This window comes from Rhinopithecus roxellana, chromosome 21 (assembly GCF_007565055.1).
Source record: "Rhinopithecus roxellana isolate Shanxi Qingling chromosome 21, ASM756505v1, whole genome shotgun sequence".
Taxonomy (NCBI): Eukaryota; Metazoa; Chordata; class Mammalia; order Primates; family Cercopithecidae; genus Rhinopithecus; species Rhinopithecus roxellana.
The window spans coordinates 5,003,555-5,024,380 of NC_044569.1; the positions used below are offsets into that span (position 1 = coordinate 5,003,555).

The following is a 20,826-nucleotide window of genomic DNA, read 5'->3' on the forward strand; positions in this document are numbered from 1 at the left end:
GATTCACCAGTGCTTGCTTTTTTGAGTGTCTCTGCGTGAAGACAGAAATACTGTACAGATTACTCCCAAGGGACAAACTGACTAAGTAGCTGTTATAATAACCACTTCAGACAATAAAGAGAACAGCAATTTTCATCTCCTCATGAAGCATCACCATTCCTACTTCATTCTATGAAGGCACAGGCACTATCACAACCATTTTAGGTTAAAACAGTTCATTTCGGCTGCAGCTTATTGTTTCAGAATGCACAAAGAGAAGATTAATATTAATTAATTAATTAATTCATTAATTATTTTGAGATGGAATCTTGCTCTGTCACCCAGGCTAGAGTGCACTGGTGCAATCTTGGCTTACTGCAACCTCTGCCTCCCAGGTTCAGACAATTCTCCTGCCTCAGCCTCCCAAATAGCTGGGATTACAGGCGTGCACCACCACGCATGGATAGTTTTTGTATTTTTAGTAGAGATGGGGGTTCCACCATGTTGGCCAGGCTGGTCTTGAACTCCTGACCTCAGAAGCTCCACCCACCTTGGCCTCCCAAAGTGCTGGGATTACAGGTGTGAGCCACCACGCCCAGCCAGAAGATTAATACTTTATTCTTAATAAGAAACCTGTTAACACGGCAACTGATGGCCATGCATTTAGATTGCTCTGGAGATCCAGAGAGGCCAAGGCACTGCTGTGGAGGGGGATGTTCAGCACTCAATCTTGGAAAACTTTCAGTCAAGCCAGTTAACCATCAGTACAAATACTTTCTGTTCTTCTCAAGGAGACCGCTATCACGCCTGGAGATGTATCACAAGGTTCCAGTGGCCAACTGGCCAGAAGCAGTTCTTTGAATTTTCATGGAAAAGAGAAATAAAACATGTCAGCAAGGAAACTCACCTCCAGACCGAATTTGTAGAAGAAGTAATTTACTGAAATATTTGGCACAATTAATAAGCCCATCATCTAGATGTAGTCTTGTGATGTCATGAAAGATAGTTTTAGACACAGGGGCCGTCAGGTTGTTTCGACCTCGATAGTATTCCTGATGGCGGTAAATGGTGACTTCAAAGGCCAGGATAGCCAGCATCAGGAGGTTATTCTACAAAGCAGGGAAACACAACTGTGTCAGCCAGATGCTGTATGATTTGCTAATTTCAAGCAATTCCCACATTCTTTACAACTACAAGGACAATGTTTTATAAAAGCTCACCTCTCTCTTTTTTTTTTTTTTTTTTTTTTTTTTTGAGACGGAGTCTCACTCTGTCACCCAGGCTGGAGTGCAGTGGCCGGATCTCAGCTCACTGCAAGCTCCGCCTCCTGGGTTTGCGCCATTCTCCTGCCTCAGCCTCCCAAGTAGCTGGGACCACAGGTGCCCGCCACCTCGCCCGGCTAGTTTTTTTGTATTTTTTTAGTAGAGACGGGGTTTCACCGTGTTAGCCAGGATGGTCTCGATCTCCTGACCTCGTGATCCGCCCGTCTCGGCCTCCCAAAGTGCTGGGATTACAGGCTTGAGCCACCGCGCCCGGCAGCTCACCTCTCTTAAACAGTTTTGAGCTCAATATTCATTTGCTCTGTCTTATTTATTGTGGCATTATCTCTATTAGAAAATCAGGCTAACTTCCAAAGTAATAGGATCTAGAATCTCCAGACATAAGATGCTGCTGCTCATTCCTATTTCTCAAAACTACACATCTCACACCAAGGAAGCAATTTCCAGTTATCCAAGGAGGGTAGTTCAGCCTTGTTTGCGACCAGAAGTGCAAAAACAGTACAGAGACATCTTGGAAAACGCACCGAGCTGGAAGAACGGGAAGCTGCTTAGGGGGAAACTTTCGAACACCCCTGAAATCTTGCTACAGAGAGCAATAGATTGAGAAGCATCTGACAACAGTAATAATAATAATAATAGTGATGATATAATGATTATTCAAGATAATGAAAACAGTTAACATTTATGGAATCATGGGTTCCAGACACGATTCAATCACCCTTTTCAAATACCAATTTGCTTTATCCTCACAACAGCTATTTACAGTGGCTACTAGTACAAAAGATGTCTACCACGTGACGAAAAATCTAGAAGCTACACAAAGAAAACTGGGATGCTTAATACATTTAAAAATCCCAGGTGCTGAGTGTAGAGGCTGTACCATTAAATGCATTGCCAGTGTAACATGATTAGGACTGCTCAGATAATCCACAAAAATAAAATGTGAAAAATCTGAAGCATGTTGTTTTCATTATGTTTGTATGGCTGTTTGTACTCAAGTTCCCTTTTATAAATATATGCTTTATTACTTCTAGATGTCATAGATTCTCTTTATAAAAAACTATAGAGAAACAGAATTTACACAGCAAAAATGTCTTGTAAGGCTATATCCGCTTCTCAGAAATAATCACTATTGAGCATTTGGTATACTTTACTCAATATTTTTCTTTGTGTCTAGAAGAGATCATACTATGCACAGTGCTTTGAAATTTGCTTTTTAAAAAACTTAATATATTTTAAACATGCTTCAATTCTAATACACCCATCGACCTTAATCTTGTAATGGTCTTAAAACGATTGTATAATTTTCCAGTGAATGTATTTGTCACATTTTATTCAAGCAATCTCAGACCATTTGATCATTTTCTCTTTAACGTGCCACAATACTGATTTTAACACTTAGAGTTTGTTGCAAAGGTGATGCCAAATCCCACATGAGAATATGTGGTTACTATCAAATGTGATGTTGAGCGTCTCAGGGAAGAATCCTGAACTATTATATAACGGTGTGGAGGCCCAAACTAAGCACGACAAAGCCATTACCCTTAGGTAGACTAGCAGAGGCGAAGACTTCCGCAGGCCGACCCACTCTGTAGGATCGATAGGAGCACTGTAGAGCAGAGACTTGTTCAACTCATTAAGGGGGATGTTTGTTTGATTTTCATTTGGCTAAAAATAAAAGAAAATGGAGTAAAAAAATAGCTTCACAGATGAGGAGAGCTCGGGTTAGATATTCTTCAGCTTTGAGCAAATGGACAGTGGTGGGATGGGAGGGGCAGGCCCATCTCGGGGAAGACCTCAGTATGAGAGGAGGCTTAACACAGGGCCAGAGCACGACCAGGGAGAGGTGACTTACAAGCCAGGCCAGGTCAGGACAAATGTGCTTGGGGATGGTGGTTCCCCAAGCATCTGCCTTGCTTTGCTAAAGGGCAGTCAGGAATATTCCCCTATCACCGAGGCTCACCAAGGAACAGTTAACAGAGAAGTTCTCAGGCTTAATGGTTTGGAGCTGGTACAACATTTTGCAGACGATGATCACACACGTCCAGACCGTGCAGACACTTGAAGCCAGACGGCGCAGCTTGGCGTACGGCAGAGCAAAAGCCCAAGAAATCAAAAATACATAGTTGAACAGAGATACCTGAAAACATACAACCAGAAATGGGGACAAAAATACGTAACATGGCATAACAAACAGGACATCCATAAAACAGGATGACTTGATTTACTCAGTTCAGCAAAAGTGGACTGGATTCCTAGCACGTGCATGGAATTGCCCTAGGTGCTGGGGTACTAAAGTAGGTGAGTTATGGTCTCACCCCTCGGGGACATTACATCTTGTATATCATGTAGCACTGGCTAAGCTATCAATGTGGGCAGGCTCCTGTGAGAGCATCCAGAAGGGTCCTTGGTCCAATGTGGAGGTCAGGAAGCATTTTCAAGAAGGAGACAGTGCCTGAACTAAGCCAGGCCAAGAAAGACGGGAGGTGGATTCTTTAGGTAAAGGAGGCATGGGCGAAGGCAGGAAAGCATAAGCTAATATGGTGGGGACAGGCGACAACAAACAACTGGAAAGTTCAGAGTTGAAAGTGTGAAGTGCAGCAGGAGGTGAGGCTGGAGGTGCAGCTACAGCCAAGTTTTGACGGATCCTTCTTACACCATGCTGTGGTGCAGGAGCCCAGTCTTCAGAAAATGGAGAGCTGTGCAAGGGCACTACACTGGGAATTTGGAGGTAAGATTTGCTTCCCACTGAGATCAATGTAACTGACGAATGGAGGGTGCATTGTGGGGACTGGATGTGAGGTTAGGTGACCCACTCACATGCTGCTGCAACTAGCCCAGGGAAGATGGGGAGGAGGCAGCGGGTTCAAGATGGGAGGCAAAGTTAGCTGGACTCGATGACTGGCTGGCTTGGTGAGCCGGTGGGTAGGAGAGAAAGTTCAAGGAGTGACTCCCAGGTTTCCACTTGAGAGCCTGAGTGGATTACAGTACCATGACTGATACAGCAGTGCTGACAGGGAAGCTGGTCAGAGCAGCAAGTTTGTGAGCTCAGCTTGAACTGTTGACTTTGGACTGCATGCGAGTTCATTGATCAGGCCAGATGTTCTCACATTTCTAGCAATTCTGTAGTATAGTTCATAGTTCATCAGGACAGTATAGAAGGACCACTCTCTTCTTCAGGCATGGGAAATGCTCATTTATGCTGAATATTGTGAAAGTAATATTCTAGAAATGTTTAATATTATCAGGTAGAAATAATAGCATGCTCTCATTTGATACAACTAAACATGTACCAAGCATTGTGGGCTAAGCCTTGTGGGCTATAAGAGACATAGTTACCTACTTGGCTTATAAAACTATAAAAGAAGAGGCCGGGCGCAGTGGCTCATGCCTGTAATCCCAGCACTTCGGGAGGCCGAGGTGGGTGGATCATGAGGTCAGGCAGTTCAAGACCAGCCTGGCCAACATGGTGAAACCCCATCTCTACTAAAAATACAAAAACTAGCTGGACTCGGTGGCAGGCGCCTGTAATCCCAACTACTTGGGAGGCTGAGGCAGGAGAATCACTTGAACTTGGAGGGCAGAGGTTGCAGTGAGCCGAGATTGTGCCACTGCACTCCCCACCCGTGGGTGACAGAGTGAGACTACAGTCTCAAAAAAAAAAAAAAAAAAAAAGGTTTAAAAAACTATGAAAGAAGAAAATGTGGAGACTGTATGACAGTATTTAATTCTGCTATTTGTTACCTGTTATTCTTCTACTCAACTATTTGTCACTGTCCAATGCAAGGAACCTCTCTGAGAATTAAGTGCTGAAATATTAGGGTAGGAAGAGATGCCTGACAGAGTTAATTGAAGATGAAAGAAATACTGTACAAGGAAAGGCCCTGCAAACCATAACTCACTCATAAACATAATCAAAGTTACCTTTTAACAAAACAGATAGATTAGCGAACTGACTTCCTCCTTAGCCATCAGCAAGTGTCTCGTCAATTTGGATATTAAAAAGCAAACCCTATTAAAGATGCTGTGAAAGTAACTCTGTTATGTCTGTTACTATGTATCTAAGGCCTTTAGTATAAAGACAGCACAATTTATTCAGAACTTTCAATTTTCTGAGTGATGGGAAAAGGGAAGTAAAGATAGTAACTTTCATTAAGTCTTAACCAGGTTCAAGGTGACACATCCTTTGAGGATTCCCTGCCCGCAGGAGGCATGTGGGAGGGACAGATGGAGGCACAAAGGCACTTGGTGGCAGCGTAAGGGGACTGAGACCTGAAGACTAAACAGCAGTTAGACAGGCAAAAGAAACAGCAGGTCCAAGGCCCTTCCAGACTTGGGAGAGCATGGGCTGCCCATCCTTGGAGAAGCAAGTGATTCACTGGGAGAGAAGTGTCATCTGAAACCTGTCAGAGGACTTTAAAACCCACCCGGCGTCCTAGACTGTCCAGGGATGGCAAAGGTGAAGTGGTCTGGGCTGGATCATGGGGGTCTTCTACTATGTTACCAGTGAGGATGAGAGGCAGCTGCTGCAAGGTTTCAGGTAGAGGGTTCTCATGATCACATCTACCCTGTGGGAGACGATTCTGGCTGCATTGTGGAATACGTGTTGGAAAGAGAAAAGACTGGGAAAAGCTGGGAATCTGTAAGCGCAATCTAAAGGGGAGTGGAGGCAGAGGGAGTGAGTAGGACACCTGAAGGTGCTTTGGGGCCACTCAAGAAGTGGGGTCAGGCCCAGCTGTCCCGTAGACACAGGGGCCTGGAGTTCAAAGACAGCAGTGAGTTGACACAGATTTTAGGACTCGCAGCAGGTGGAGGGCAACTGAACCAGAGTCCTGTGCTTGTGAGCTAGTGAGCTCACCCATGACAGTCCAGAACAGAAACAGGCTGTGGACAGAACCTGAGGAACACGCTGAGGACGCTGGTGGAAAGGGCAGGAGGAGCCCAGGAATGAGACAGGAAGGGTCTGACGAAGCTGTGGGGAGGGGCCGGGAAGGTGAGCTGATGTCCAAAACGAGGAGGGAGAGCTTCAGTGACAAGGAAAGGATCCCGAGTCCTCAGCATCCTAGAGAAGTCAAATTAGAGGTGGACTAAAGAGCCTCTGTGAGGTGAATATTTTTTTTTTATCATTTTACGAATTGAAAAACTGGGGCTCAGTGAAGTATGATACTTCATTCCATACAAATAGCAAGCCCAGTGCAAACCTCAGTGCGCCATGCCCTCTCACAGTCCTGTCATCTAGAGATCATGATCTCATCATTTCCCTGATGGTAAGAATCTCATGGAAGGGAAGAAGAAAGGAGGAGGAATAAGAGGAGGAGGAAGAGGAGGAGGAGGAGGAAGAAGGTTAAGGAAGAAGAAGAGGAGGGAGAAAAGGGGAGAGAGAAGGGGAAACAGAAAAGAGGAGGGGGAAGGGGAAGGAGAATTAGGAGAAGGAGAAGGAGGAGGAGGAGGAGGACAATGACTATGACAATACCTGGGCTACAACCAACACCTGATGAATTAGAATTTTGGGGAAATAGACACTGGTCCACATACATAACAAGTATCCAGGTGATTCTTACTATCAAGGATTTTGAGAAACAGTTTTATGCCATAATGCTTTCCCAACAAAGCACTGTACAGGGGTTGTCATCCTATCTGAATATAACCTTGTGGGGCATGAGGGCCCTGCCTCGAGGGAAGGGGCCTCTGAGAACCCAAGCCTCCTGGGCCCTGCACTTACCCATCCCTGGCTTCCCTCCCCCAAAGGACTCGGGCTGCAACTATCACCTCCAGGCTGCAACCACCTGCAAGAGATACTCCTCCCTGTGCAGCCAGTGCTCACTGTGGACACCTCTAGCACAGCAGTTATTATCACTTTTAGTTTTATTTGACAGCCTATTCCCCTCAGGCTGTGAGCTCAGACAAGTGTCTTTCAAGCTACTGCACCAGCACCTAGCACCATGTACACATTCACTTTATTGTGAGTTCTTTTTATTGTTTGAGACGGAGTCTCACTCTGTTGCCCAGGCTGGAGTGCAGTGGCGTGATCTCCACTCACTGCAAGCTCACGCCATTCTCCTGCCTCAGCCTCCCCAGTAGCTGGGACTATAGGCGCCTGCCACCACGCCTGGCTAATTTTTTGTATTTTTAGTAGAGATGGGGTTTCACTGTGTTAGCCAGGATGATCTCAATCTCCTGACCTCATGATCAGCCCCTCTCGGCCTCCCAAAGTGCTGGGATTACAGGCGTGAGCCACCGCGCCCGGCCTATTGTGAGTTCACAATGAACTTAGTGAGAGTGAAAATATAACAATAATGACGAAACCTCAACTGACAAGAAGGAGAAACCTCAGGTTTGCAAAGTCCTTTTACTCTCTTCTTTCCTTCCTTCCTTCCTTCATTCATGGAGCTTCTCCAACTGGCCAGGCCCCCGGGGAAGAGCTGAGGTGCTAACAGAAAGTGTGGCCTCTTCCTCAAGATTCACCTGACCTCACAGAGCTGTCTAACAGCCTTTGGAATTAGAAAGTAGCTGTGCATTTCAAAAGGAGAAGAAAATGTTGTATGCATTATATATATATATATATTTAAATCTAGATTATTCCAAAGCAGTGTCACTCCTGAATAAGATGTTGATGTAAAATAAATGTTTCACTAACCATTTCTTTTCCAGCAGCTTCTTCTTTTCCAGATTCTTCATGATGATAACTTTGAAAAGGTTTAATATTTACACCAGAGATGAACCCAAAAGTTGTGAAAACAAGCACCCTTACTGAGGCCTTGGGTAAGGATGTCTTGAACCTAAAGCTGCCTACAGCTCCTGAAGAGCTTTCTTTGTGGAGAGGGGCTGTGTCCTGCCTGTTCCCCGCCCAGTGCCAAGATGATGGGGCAGGTGGAGATGCAGGGAGGAGAATGTCCTCTGCACACAGCCCGAGTGAGGAGCTAATCACTCGGAGCCCGATGCGTGCACCTGGAGCTTGGGCACAGAGCTTGGGCACTGGTACCCGTGGGGCCTGAGAGATGAAGAGCTCTGGCTACAGGGTGCGGAGTCTCTCTGTCGGGCTCCCATGTGTGCAAGCAGAGCAGGGCCTGTGTGATGGCAGCTCCTGGGCCTGATGGGAAGGCACAGAGCGCCCAGAGCTGCTCCGAGGCTGCAGGGAAGGCTGTCTGGAAGGGCAGCAGGACTCCACAGAGAAGTCCAGGAGGAGAAGGAGCTGGGCAACCAGGGGCTGGGCAACCAGGGGCTGGGTGCCAGTGCCGGCCAAGAGTGCCAGTGGGATGCCCCACCGAGGAGCCTCCAGGAGGGCAAGGGCAGGTTTACCCGCCAGCTGCCAGCCCAGAGCAGGAGGCCATCATGGGATGGCACAGGCCAAGTCACAACATCCCCATCCCAGGGGGCCCTGCCCTAAGCCTGTAAGTCTGAGCTCCAGCCCAGGAAAGAATAAAACAGAAGAAGGACTAAAGAGCCTCTGTAAGGTGGATTTTTTTTTTTTTAATAAAAAACTTCCTTACAGAAGTTAGGAAGGAAGGAGGTGTGGGTGAGAAAGAAAGGATCAGGTAGGAAAGGAGGATCTTCTACCTGGGGAGGGACTCAAGTCTCAATGATTCTCTGTGACTCCACAATTTTAACTACTGAAGTGAGATTTTGCTCAATTAAGTCACTGTAGGATTTTGTATTTCTTAGGAATGATCAGAAAGTGCGCTGAGTTCAGGCACATGGAGGAAAGTTTCCCTATAGGATGCATTTTAAAGGGACAATAAAGGTCTGAAGAGAAGTCTTTTGATTGCATGTCACCAAATTGATCGCTCAGTGTGCCAATCACATTAGACAGAGCCAGCGATGCACACACTGTCAAGAACCCAGAGACCAAAGCTTCAGGGCCAGAAACCCCCATGCAAGTGAGGTGACATCACCTACAACACGAGTGGCCGAAACAATCTTACAGCAATGGGATTTGGCAGCAGAAGGAGCAGGATTTCTACGCTTCATGTGTCTCTCACTTGTTTTAAAGTTAAAGGTGAGAGACATGAAATTAGGAATGAAAATTCTTTTTTTTTTTTTTTTTTTTTTTTGAGACGGAGTCTTGCTCTGTCACCCAGGCTGGAGTGCAGTGGCCGGATCTCAGCTCACTGCAAGCTCTGCCTCCCGGGTTTACGCCATTCTCCTGCCTCAGCCTCCTGAGTAGCTGGGACTACAGGCGCCTGCCACCTCGCCCGGCTAGTTTTTTGTAGTTTTTAGTAGAGACGGGTTTTCACCGTGTTAGCCAGGATGGTCTCGATCTCCTGACCTCGTGATCCGCCCGTCTCGGCCTCCCAAAGTGCTGGGATTACAGGCTTGAGCCACCGCGCCCGGCCAGGAATGAAAATTCTGAAAGTCTGCACAATGTGTCAATCACAGAGAAGGGAGTGGCGATACTCCATGGAAGGCTGTTTTCCTAAGAGTGTAACAAGGTAACTAGATATTTTGTTTACTTAATGGTCTGTTAACAAGTTTATGTCTGGGGACTCATTAAGGATAATGAAAAAAGTTGTCTGCCTTTTGTTTAGGATCTATAAGAAATTGCATCCTTTAACCCTTTTCTGATGGATGGATTGTACAACAGGATGGATTTATGACAGCAGATTCTCTGTGTCTGACTCCCATGAATTTCCCGTTCCCCCAATGCCCACTCCCATCATTACACTGTCTGAACACGCCTTCACACCCCACAGCACAGCTTCTCATGAATCAGAAGGCATCTGTACCTCAGATTGGATTTCTTCAGAAATGGTCTTTGTGCATTTTTTGTCAAATGCCTTCTCTTGTTCTTTTCTATTTCTCTTTAATACCCTAGCCCTCAAATTTTTATCTGAACTGTTCAATTCACCTCTACAGTTAAAATGCTTAAACTTTTGCTCTCAATGAATACAAATATTAGGATAGATTTGGGCTCCATTTCATGTATATGCCCCATGACTTAAGAATGCAGCCACTGCCCTAATATCCAGAATCTACAAAGAACTCAAACTTACAAGAAAAAAAAAAAAAAAAACACATCAAAAGTGGGCAAAGCATATGAACAGACACTTGTCAAAAGAAGACATTTATACAGCCAAGAGACACTTGAAAAAATGCTCATCATCACTCGCCATCAGAGAAACGCAAATCAAAACCACAATGAGATACTATTTCACACCAGTTAGAATGGCGATCATTAAAAAGTCAGGAAACAACAGGTGCTGGAGAGGATGTGGAGAAATAGGAACACTTTTACACTGTTGGTGGGACTGTAAACTAGTTCAACCATTGTGGAAAACAGTGTGGTGATTCCTCAAGGATCTAGAATTAGAAATACCATTTGACTCAGTCATGCCATTACTGGGTATATACCCAAAGGATTATAAATCATGTTGCTATAGAGACACATGCACACGTATGTTTATTGTGGCACTATTCACAATAGCAAAAGCTCGGAACCCATCCAAATGTCCATCAATGACAGACTGGATTAAGAAAATGTGGCACATATACACCATGGAACACTACGCAGCCATAAAAACAGATGAGTTCATGTCCTTTGTAGGGACATGGATGAAGCTGGAAACCATCATTCTCAGCAAACTATCTCAAGGACAAAAAACCAAACACCGCATGTTCTCACTCATAGGTGGGATCTGAACAATGAGATCACTTGGACACAGGAAGGGGAACATCACACACCAGGGCCTGTTGTGGAGTGGGGAAACAGGGGAGCGATAGCATTAGGAGATATATCTAATGTAAATGACGAGTTAATGGGTGCAGCACACCAACATGGCACATGTATACATGTGTAACAAACCTGCACATTGTGCATGTGCACCCTAGAACTTAAAGTATAATAATAATAAAAAAAGTACTTAAAGGAATAAAAGTAACTATTTTGAAAATAATTAAAATCAAAAAAAAAAAAAAAAAAAAGAATGGAGTCACTGCCCTTTCCCCCACCAATCTCACAGAGAGGGGCTTCTGTTTTCATTCCCACTTGGCAGTGATCCCCTGCCCATTTCAGACGGTTTGTATGAACTGGGGCAGAAGTTCTAGTTTAGACTATAGAGCTCAAATTAAGGTTCATCTCTTAGCTACCTATTTGTGAAACGTTTTAGGGTTGTAGTGTTGTAGCTGTGATATTTTACTGTTATATATGTAACTTTTTAAAGATTATACGCAGTACTTCCTTGATTAATTTTTAGAGGGTAAAGACTTCTTGAATTGTAACCAACTCAGAAATAGTCCAGGCATACAGAAGTATGCAAACACTATTTGTTGAAAAAAAGGAAAGAAAGCTAATTTCTCTGCAGTGAACATTAAATAATCTTTTGGCTGGATGATGACTCTCTTCTTTACAATCAAGGAAACAGAAGTGCAGTACAGGTGCATGGCTGAAGACTTTGTGTTCTCTCTCAAGAAATCCAATAGTAAACAAGGTGAGCTCTACTAAAGATTTTATTAGATTTTGGAAACTGAGCTTTCTCCTTGGTAACGTAAACTGGAATGCTCCTGTTTTCCTTGGAGAATTTAGGGAGATAGATTCCCATAGGCAGGGGCAGAAGGGCAGCCTGCTCTCACACACTTCCCTAAGGACTAGATGAAAATAAGTAGCGTTTGTAATATGACCAAGCCAATGAGAAACTCAGCCATGAGCCTCTTTCCTTTTTCTCAGTGCTCCTGACCCTTGGATTTCTATAAGTGTAAGTACTTATGTTGGAGTCTTGATACCCTAATGTAATGGGGATTACATTAAAAAAAATCATGGACAGCTGGAAAAGGAAAATGATGACCTACTGTGCTTCTATTCAGCCTGATGATAGGAGAAATGTTCACTTGCCTCTTTCACGGAAACCCAGATAATGTAAGAGGAAACGATTTTGATGATGTGCAACTCCAAAATCCACCACATGAACACCTGCAGCTTGTGGAAATACTCCAGGAACTTTAAGAAGAGCACAGTGAGGCGGTCAATCACCAGGTGCCATTTGTTCCTTAAATCTGCAAAACAGGAAGTACAGACAAGAGCGTAACCTTTTTTAAACATTATCATTTAAAGCATATCTTGTAACTTTCAGGTTGGAATGAGAGGCTGCAAAGTAATTATAGTGGATGAATTCTAAGAAAACCAAAATCTGGAATAAGGATGATATAAGAATCCCAAGTCATGATGACACAGATATCATAAATTGAGACTTGGAGGGACAATGTGGCTTTTGTCTACCTTTTGATTAAATTAGTGTAAAGAAGGATTTTGACATTTCCTTTCCTTTCCTTTCCTTCCTTCCTTCCTTCCTTCCTTCCTTCCTTCCTTCCTTCCTTCCTTCCTTCCTTCCTTCCTTCTCTCTCTGTCTCTCTCCCTCCTTTCTTTCTCTGACAGAGTCTTGCACTGTAGCTCAGGCTAGAGTGCAGTGGCATGATCAACATTATTTACTTTTCTTCCTTCCTTCCTTCCTTCCTTCCTTCCTTCCTTCCTTCCTTCCTTCTTTCCTTCCTTCCTTCCTTTCCTTTCCCTTCCTTCCTTCCTTCCCTTCCTTCCTTCCTTTCCTTCCTTCCTTCCTTCCTTCTTTCCTTCTTTCCTTCCCTCTCTCCCTCCCCCTTTCCTTTCCTTCCTTCCTTTCCTTCCTTCCTTCCCTTCCTTCCTTCCTTCCTTCCTTCCTTCCTTCCTTCCTTCCTTCCTTCCTTCCTTCCTTCCTTCCTTCCCTCATCCCTCCCTCCCTCCCTCCTTTCCTTCCTTTTTCTGACAGTCTTGCTCTGTAGCCCAGGCTGCAGTGCAGTGGCACAATCTCAGCTCACTGCAACCTCTGCCTTTTGGGTTCAAACGATTCTCCTTGAGTAGCTGGGACTACAGGCACAGACCACCATGCCCAGCTAATTTTTGTATTTTCAGTAGAAGAAAAGGTCTCTTCATGTTGGCCAGGCTGGTCTTGAACTCTTGGCCTCAAATGATCCGCCAGCTTCAGCCTCCCAAGTGCTGGGAGTACAGGCGTGAGCCCCCATGCCCAGCCCCTTTGATGTGATTTACTCTTAAGACCAAACTATAATTTCCTAATATTCTCGGAATATTAAATAATCTTAACTCCTTCTAAAGGATATCTTTCTTGCCACAACAGCACTTTTATAAGTGGCCTGTCTCCTTTGACAAAGCTTAACTGGTGAGTGGTAAAGCTCTCTGGTTTCCATGAAAAAGTGAACCGGTCAGAGCGCTGCACGGGCAGGAAGAGCTTGCTCCTGGTCAGAATCAGAAGTGAACTCTAAGCATCAGAGTGACTCAGCCTGTGCTTTTCTGAAACATGGTCAGATTCATTCAAATAATAATTTTTAATCAAATTACTTATTTTATTATTTCTACCTTATGCTAACACAGGAGTCATGCTTCTATCTAGAAGGACTGTGCTGGCTCACTTTATTGACTGAAAGTCACAACAGGACTGTTCTGTAATAACAGAACAAAAGCTTGTTTTTGTAAACAAAAGCTTGTTTGTAAACAAAAGCTCACAAGTCTATCTTGGCAGATTATAAGTCCTAAGTATCTCTTTAAGTAGCTTCTTTAACTGGCTTGGGTAGATGCAACAGTTACTGTACCTGGTTCTGAAAGCTAAGTAAGGTTCTAGTTATTGTGAAATATGCTTACAGTAGTTCTCCTTTATCCATGGCTATGATTTCCAAGATTTCAGTTACCTGCAGTCAACCACAGTCCAAAAATATTAAATGGAAAATTCCAGAAATGATTCAGAAGTCTTAAGTTACACACTGTTCTGAGTAGAAGGATGATATCTCATGCTGTCCCACTCTGTCCTTCCCCTTGGAATGTGAATCCCTTTGTCCAGCAGGGCCATGCTGTCTACACTCCCTGCCCAGTGGTCAGTCACTTAGTAGCTGTCTCAGTTGCAGTAGCTGTCTTAGTAGCTGTCTCACTGTGTTAGTAGCTGTCTCACTGCAGTATTGCAGTGCTGTGTTCAAGTCACTCTTATTTTACTTTCTAACGGCTCCAAGTGAAAGAGTAGTGATGCTGGCAATTTGAATATGCCAGAGAGAAGCCACAAAATGCTTCCTTTAAGTGAATGGTAACAATTCTCAATTTTATTAATAAGGAAAGAAAAAAATGCACACTGAGGTTGGTAAGCTTTAAGGTAAGAGCAACTGTTCTATCTGTGTAATTGTAAAGAAGGAAAAAGAAATTCACACATAGTGTACACAGGGTTCAGTGCTATCTGAGGTTTTAGCATCTACTGGGAGTCTTAGAACATGTCCCCCAAGGCTAAGGCAGGACTACTGTATTTAGAGAGTGACTCAGACGGTAGTCAATAAAAAGGTGTAGGTAATAAATGAGCATGATTTAGATGTATAGCTGCCATGTACATGAGGGACTGAGAGAAAAGGGGCTGTGCAATTTTGGGCAGGACCTATTAGTAAAGCTCAAAATCCATCTTGAAGTAGTGTAATAAAATCCTAGACTTAGGTACTTGGCCTCACAGATCTGGGGTCTCCCCTTCACACTGAGGAATTCACAATGCTCAGATATGGAGAGAACATTTCTGGTCCTCTCCTCTGTGTTCTGAGATGAGAGGGGAAAGAAGACCAAGTTTAAGGGGCACAAACCGTTGGAAGGAGTCTTCCTGCTACTTTTTTTATTTTCTAATTTTGTTCAGGACAGTTGACCAGCTAAGACAAGTGCAGCATCTTAAGGTCATAGCCCCAGAACCTCACCCCAGAGATGATGCTCTCTGGGTTGTCCCAGACTTCCTGGAAACAGCTACGTAGACTTTATATTCTCTGTCAGATAACAATCCCTGATCACTGAGGCTGCTCAATGCTCATCAGGCCCTGTTAAAACATTATTTCAAGTTTAGGAAGGGAAGTAGAAAGAGCCCAAAGAATAAAGAGTGAAACCCCTAAAACAGCAATATTGACAAAAACATCTCTGGGAGTTTGCTTGAAATGATAATTATCCAACTGCTGACTTTCTCCTCCAGTGTCCATGTGCTGAGGCATCAAATCAGAGCTAGAAATACATTCTTAATTATCAGTTTTCTGGAAAAGAATGGTTTCTTGAGAATGCATTTATAAAGGTGATGTCTACAGCCTTTGGAGATTCTGCACAGCCAGGTTGTACCTGCATCTGGTAGAAACAGAGAGGCTCTGACTGAGCACATGGTCAACACCACGCCCCGCCAGTGTCTGGCCAGGAGTGCTACTTGGGGGTCAGTCACTGAGAACCAGCCATCTGGTCTTTTCTCAGTCAGAATTAAAAGGAAATTGGAGCAATTGGAACAGTAATATTAAAACTATAGCAACCAAACAAAAACCACTCCAATTTTTATGTCATGGACTGGGTCAAAGTATGTATTCCTTTGGAGCAAGTCAACGTTTCCTTCACTCAGTCTGGCAGCCAGCATTCTCTGAGCAGCTGTTTACCTGATGTTTCTTCCTCCTCCTCTGACTCCTCGCTGTCTTTCCCAAGATCACCCTTTTGGGCTTTTTCAGAGTAGCCCTCGGGCTTCTCCTCCCCAGGCTCAGCCAACTTCCTCACCTCCGGCTTCTCCAGGTTGGCGGTCAGGTGCATCAGGGTGAGGTCAGGGAGGCTTCCTTCCGGGCGGGCCAGTCTGTTGGCAGAGAGCAGCTGAGTCAGAAGAGGCAAGGGTGTTGGGAGAGATTTGAGTGAGGGGCAAGTAAAAGGAGGATAAACACGAATGAAATCAGTGCATGTACAAAGACCTCACAAGGTGGGGTGTTAGCGTTTTGTCACTTTCTGGTTGGTTTGTTTGTTTTAAGTTCTTTCTAAAAACAAACTGTAAACTCGGTTAGGTTTTGTTAGCTTTTCTAATTCAGGTTCTAGTGATTAGTTGGTAATGAAAGCTATCCACACCTAAACTTGACATTTTTCCCGGAGGAGAAAATGGTCAGAGTTTAGGGTGTAGAAGCATGAAATGGCATCATGTAGAGCAAGCATTTCATGGCTTCACAGGGGGACTTACTCATTTTGGTGGATTGGTAATTTTTTCTTGATGCTGCTCAAAGTAATTGAAATAGAAAGGAAAAAAAGGAGATGAGAACAGAAGAATTATAAGGAATGTCAGAGATCACATATCATGCTACATATCATCCACTATTGCATTCCTGTATGCCTGTTGCAGTAACGCCCTAGTGCCAAATGCATTCCAGGGTGACATCAATAGCGTGCTTTGCTTTGAACCCTAGGCTTGGCAACTGATCCGAGAGTGGACAGGATTGCAGGTTTGTAAAGGAGAGAGCATACTGAGACCGCTGAGGCAATTATATCATGCTTTTTTAGTAACGCAACAAACCATCTTGCAAGAATCAAGTAATTTACATTTTTGTAAGTTTTTAAAAATTTCTTAAAGAACATGTGCTTTCAGTCAACCTTTGTGTAGACGAATCCCACTCTGGCAGCTAAGGCATATGCCATGGAAGCTAAATGTTTTCAGGAGTGACACGTCTGCATCATGTCCCCACGTGAGAGTTACTGATGCGAACTGTTGATTGGCAGCGTGGGAAGACCGTGTGAGATCCTGAACCAGAGAAAGAATGCAGGGAGAGAGAGCTTCCAGTGAGTGCACTCAGCAGCCGGGGACGCTACCGTTTATTTCATAGTGGACCATAACAAGTCCCTTCCTTCTCCTACATTTTTTAAGAGCATATCTTTTTATTCATACTCAAATTAATGTTTTAAAGAATTTTGTGGGCAATAAAGTCTATATAAAGAAAAAGCCTAGTAGACATACTGATAGTCTTCTCTATTTATCACAGTTAATCCAGAAATTTTTAGCAGGGTTCTAACAAGATGGACAATAAATAATATTATTCTATCTGGATAATTGTAGGCTCTGAGTAAACTATTTAACTTTGTGAAAGTTAATTAATTTTCTACCAAATGAGGCTTGGTTAGATAAAATGCAGGTTTACTTTCAACTTATTGATTTGATATTTGTAAACATGCCTATCATTTTGGTTAATGGTTATAAGGAATCCACACTGTCCCTATGCTTATCCATTATCATTCAAACAATTCCCTTGCCCAGGATGTCCAGCAGGTAAACGACAGTATGCCAGAAACAGATTGTTCATTTAACGGAGACAGAGAATCTGAGGCGAGTTCTACATTGGTGGAAGGAGTTATGCTGACACACTACTTCCTTATTTTCCTAAGCTAGTCAATTCATCCTCTCGACTTTGGAGAAGTTAGCTACTCTTTTTTTTTTTTTTTTTTTTTTTTGAGACGGAGTCTCGCTCTGTCACCCAGGCTGGAGTGCTGTGGCCGGATCTCAGCTCACTGCAAGCTCCGCCTCCCGGGTTCACGCCATTCTCCTGCCTCAGCCTCCCGAGTAGCTGGGACTACAGGCGCCCGCCACCTCACCCGGCTAGTTTTTTGTATTTTTTAGTAGAGACGGGGTTTCACCGTGTTAGGCAGGATGGTCTCGATCTCCTGACCTCGTGATCCGCCTGCCTCGGCCTCCCAAAGTGCTGGGATTACAGGCTTGAGCCACCGCGCCAGGCCAGCTACTCTTAAAATTGCAACCCATCTCTTCTACACCAGTGCCACACACCAAATCGCAGGGAACGTATTTGTTGTTCCTGCTTTGTCAGGACTCTCCATGTGAAATGTTACTAAATGTGGAAGTGATCGGCTGCTGCACAGTCATCAGTATGTATTTGTTCTCTTCAGGGATGCATTTTATAAATGAAAAGATACCTTTATTAAGACAAGGAATTTGGTGGTTTCAGTGTGGAGGTGTGACCACCTCAGAGTGAATCTTAAAGGTCTGCATTGACACTGCTGCAACCTCACATGACAAGAAAACTACTTTGTAATAATTACTGCTATTAACAGAGTGAAACTCAAAGAGGGGAGGCTGTTTCCGCAGCTGCTACTACAGCTACACAGCAGATGTCCTCAAGCAACAATGCCCCCAAACTGCCATGCCACAAGCAGGGCGCATTGAGGAGAGATTGTTCAATGAAAAAATCAGAGGAAGACACTGGAGTAAGCCTTTTGGAAGTAGGTCCACAAGGCTGATTTCCAGAAACTTGTAATGGGACAAGATGCAGCTGGGGACAAATGAGAAGGGAATTCTGCATCTAACACAGGTCATTCCCTCTGACCTTAGAGGCACAAACCCCAGACCCTCTCTGGAGCAGTTTAACCTCATGAGCTTGTAATGGACGACAAAAAAAAAAAAAAAAAAAAAAAAACAAAGAAAAAAAAAAAGAAATTACATATCAGGTGGTCATTTACTAGTCTAGGAGTTTATTAACTATCTTGAGAAATTTCAGAGAATTGTACCTTGTATTATAAAAAACTGTGTGCATAAAACAGATAAAAATATTTTAAATGCATGAATAAAGCGTACTGTTTCAAAAAGACACTTGTGTGAATCCTTTTACTTTTCTCTCTTTTTCTCATTTTTATCATAACATTGATTTTAGAGGACATAGAGAAGAATGTTAAAAGACTTGGGTTCAAGTCTTCACCAGAAAACTAACTAGCTAGGTGAGATGGCAAAGCTATGTAACCTATCCTTTTTTATGATTATTAATTAATTTATTTTTTATTATACTTTAAGTTCTTGGGTACATGTGCACAACGTGCAGGTTTGTTACATATGTATACATGTGCCATGTCGGTGTGCTGCACCCATTAATTCGTCATTTACATTAGGTATTTCTCCTAATGCTATCCCTCCCCCCTCCCCACACCCCACGACAGGCCCCAGTGTGTGATGTTCCCCTTCCTGTGTCCAAGTGATCTCATTGTATGTAACCTATCTTTAAGTCTCAGTTAGCTGAAATAATAGTGCCTATTTATAGGAGGTTGTAAAAATTAAGGTGGTTTCTGTTAAGCATTTAACACAGTGGTTAATTACACAGGAAACATTTTAAAGTAAGGAGCCATCTTCTAATGGTAGATTTTAATATATTACGGTTTGATAATCTGCATCATAAATTCATTCTAAAGAAAAAGCAGAATTAGAAACGTGCTTTTGTAAGAGCCTACACAATGATGGATGAGAGGGAAGGTATTAAACTTAGACTATAATTCTGTCATCGGCACCTTCTTTAACAGAACTCGGCTATTTTATAGAAGGCCATTCAGAAGATAATAAAAAGGGCAAACATTTCTTCGTGGGGAATCTGTTTCCCAGTGGTCTCAGGGTTCTGTTTACTGGGCTTTCTCTGTGTGATCTCAACTACTGCATCCCCTGCGGAGTGGGGTTCCGGCAGAGGTGATTCTGCACAAATGCAAGCTTCCGAGGCAGACCCAGCTGTGGTTGCTAGAAGCAACAGCTGTATGGACTCTCCGGGAAAGCCTGTGTATTTTAATTCAGCTTTTTTTCCCTTCCTAGCAAATAAAAAGAAAATGGATCTTGATTTTCCAAAAATAAAATTCAAAAACCCACTCTAGTAAAAATACTCCCGGAAACTTCAGGCTAAGGAACTTAAAAGACTTGTAATTCTTTACTGAACATCAGGTGCAAATACGTAATGGTCATATGAAGTATTTTACTCTGGGCTCCAATAAAAAGTGTGATACGAACAAGGATTCTCGGAGAAGCCCCCTCCTCCGCTGCCTTCAAGTCAGGCTGCTTTGATGTCTTCTCCACAGAAGTCTCTCTTCTTGTGTGGGTTTCTTTAACGATTACTTACGGTAACTTTGTCTCCTTTCCCTATATTCGGGCTCTGACGCTCCTAAACGTCTCCCCGACCATTAAACAAAATGGCTCTCTCCTTTCATGTTCGAACAAAGCAGATGACAATTGTCTGTTGTCTCACTCACTCTTTACACTTCCACACTTTGTGGGCTCCAACCGTGTGTTCTCATTTGTGACTGTCATTTTATTCTAAGTGTGGGTTCGGTGGCCTTCCCTTGAAGACGAATCCTCCTGCGTCTACCATCACGCCCTACAAATGCAGTACTGTGCTTGGGTACACTACATTATTCACGGTGATAGTTGTGGTGAAGCAATTTTATGCACTGAGATTTACAAATCCTTATTTGAAAACAGAAGAAACAAATTCGTGCAGGGAGGCCCAAAGATGGTTAATTTCCTGTACAGGAGCCTGACTTTGAAAAGGCTACATAGTAACTACTTTCCATTAAAGAAAGATGGAAATTCTAGCATTGTCAAAATCTCCTTAGTCCCTCAGCATCTGTTGTTTTGTTATGATTTCCTATTTGGATATGTGGTAATGTAACCTGCACTGACACGTGTTTAATCAATTAGACTGTTAGCAGGAAAGGTGCTTCACCTGCGTTGTTTAATATAAATAACATTTAAAGTTCAATATATTGTACTGTTTAAGATATTATTTATCTAGAACTCAAAAGTACGTTTTGAAGATTTTTCACATACGACATTTGATTTGTAATATTTAATATTACTCTTATTTGTTTTATGTATTTATGTTTCTGTGAGACCGAGTCTTGGCTGTCCCACAGCGACTAATTGCTGCATTGGCGTGATCTCGGCTCACTGCAGACTTCCGCCTCCGGGTTCAAGCAAGCTCCTGCCTCAGCCTCCCGAGTGCTGGATTACATGTGCCCACCACCACCCCCGGCTAA

The 20,826-nt window shown here is 43.5% G+C and overlaps 2 protein-coding genes across 2 annotated transcripts in view; one reads left to right on the top strand and one right to left on the bottom strand.

Moving 5' to 3' along the window:
* The window catches only part of LOC104671817 (piezo-type mechanosensitive ion channel component 2-like), a 101,599-nt gene extending 85,750 nt beyond the window's left edge, over positions 1-15,849 (bottom strand). Inside the window, 6 exon segments of the mRNA XM_030926209.1 lie at positions 887-919; positions 921-1,088; positions 2,802-2,927; positions 3,223-3,399; positions 12,085-12,245; positions 15,663-15,849. Coding sequence (XP_030782069.1) covers positions 887-919; positions 921-1,088; positions 2,802-2,927; positions 3,223-3,399; positions 12,085-12,245; positions 15,663-15,810 — 813 coding nt within the window. The 5' untranslated portion in view covers positions 15,811-15,849.
* ANKRD62 (ankyrin repeat domain 62) overlaps positions 1-20,826 on the top strand; it is a 301,061-nt gene that overhangs the window by 188,093 nt on the left and 92,142 nt on the right. The window lies entirely within an intron of this gene.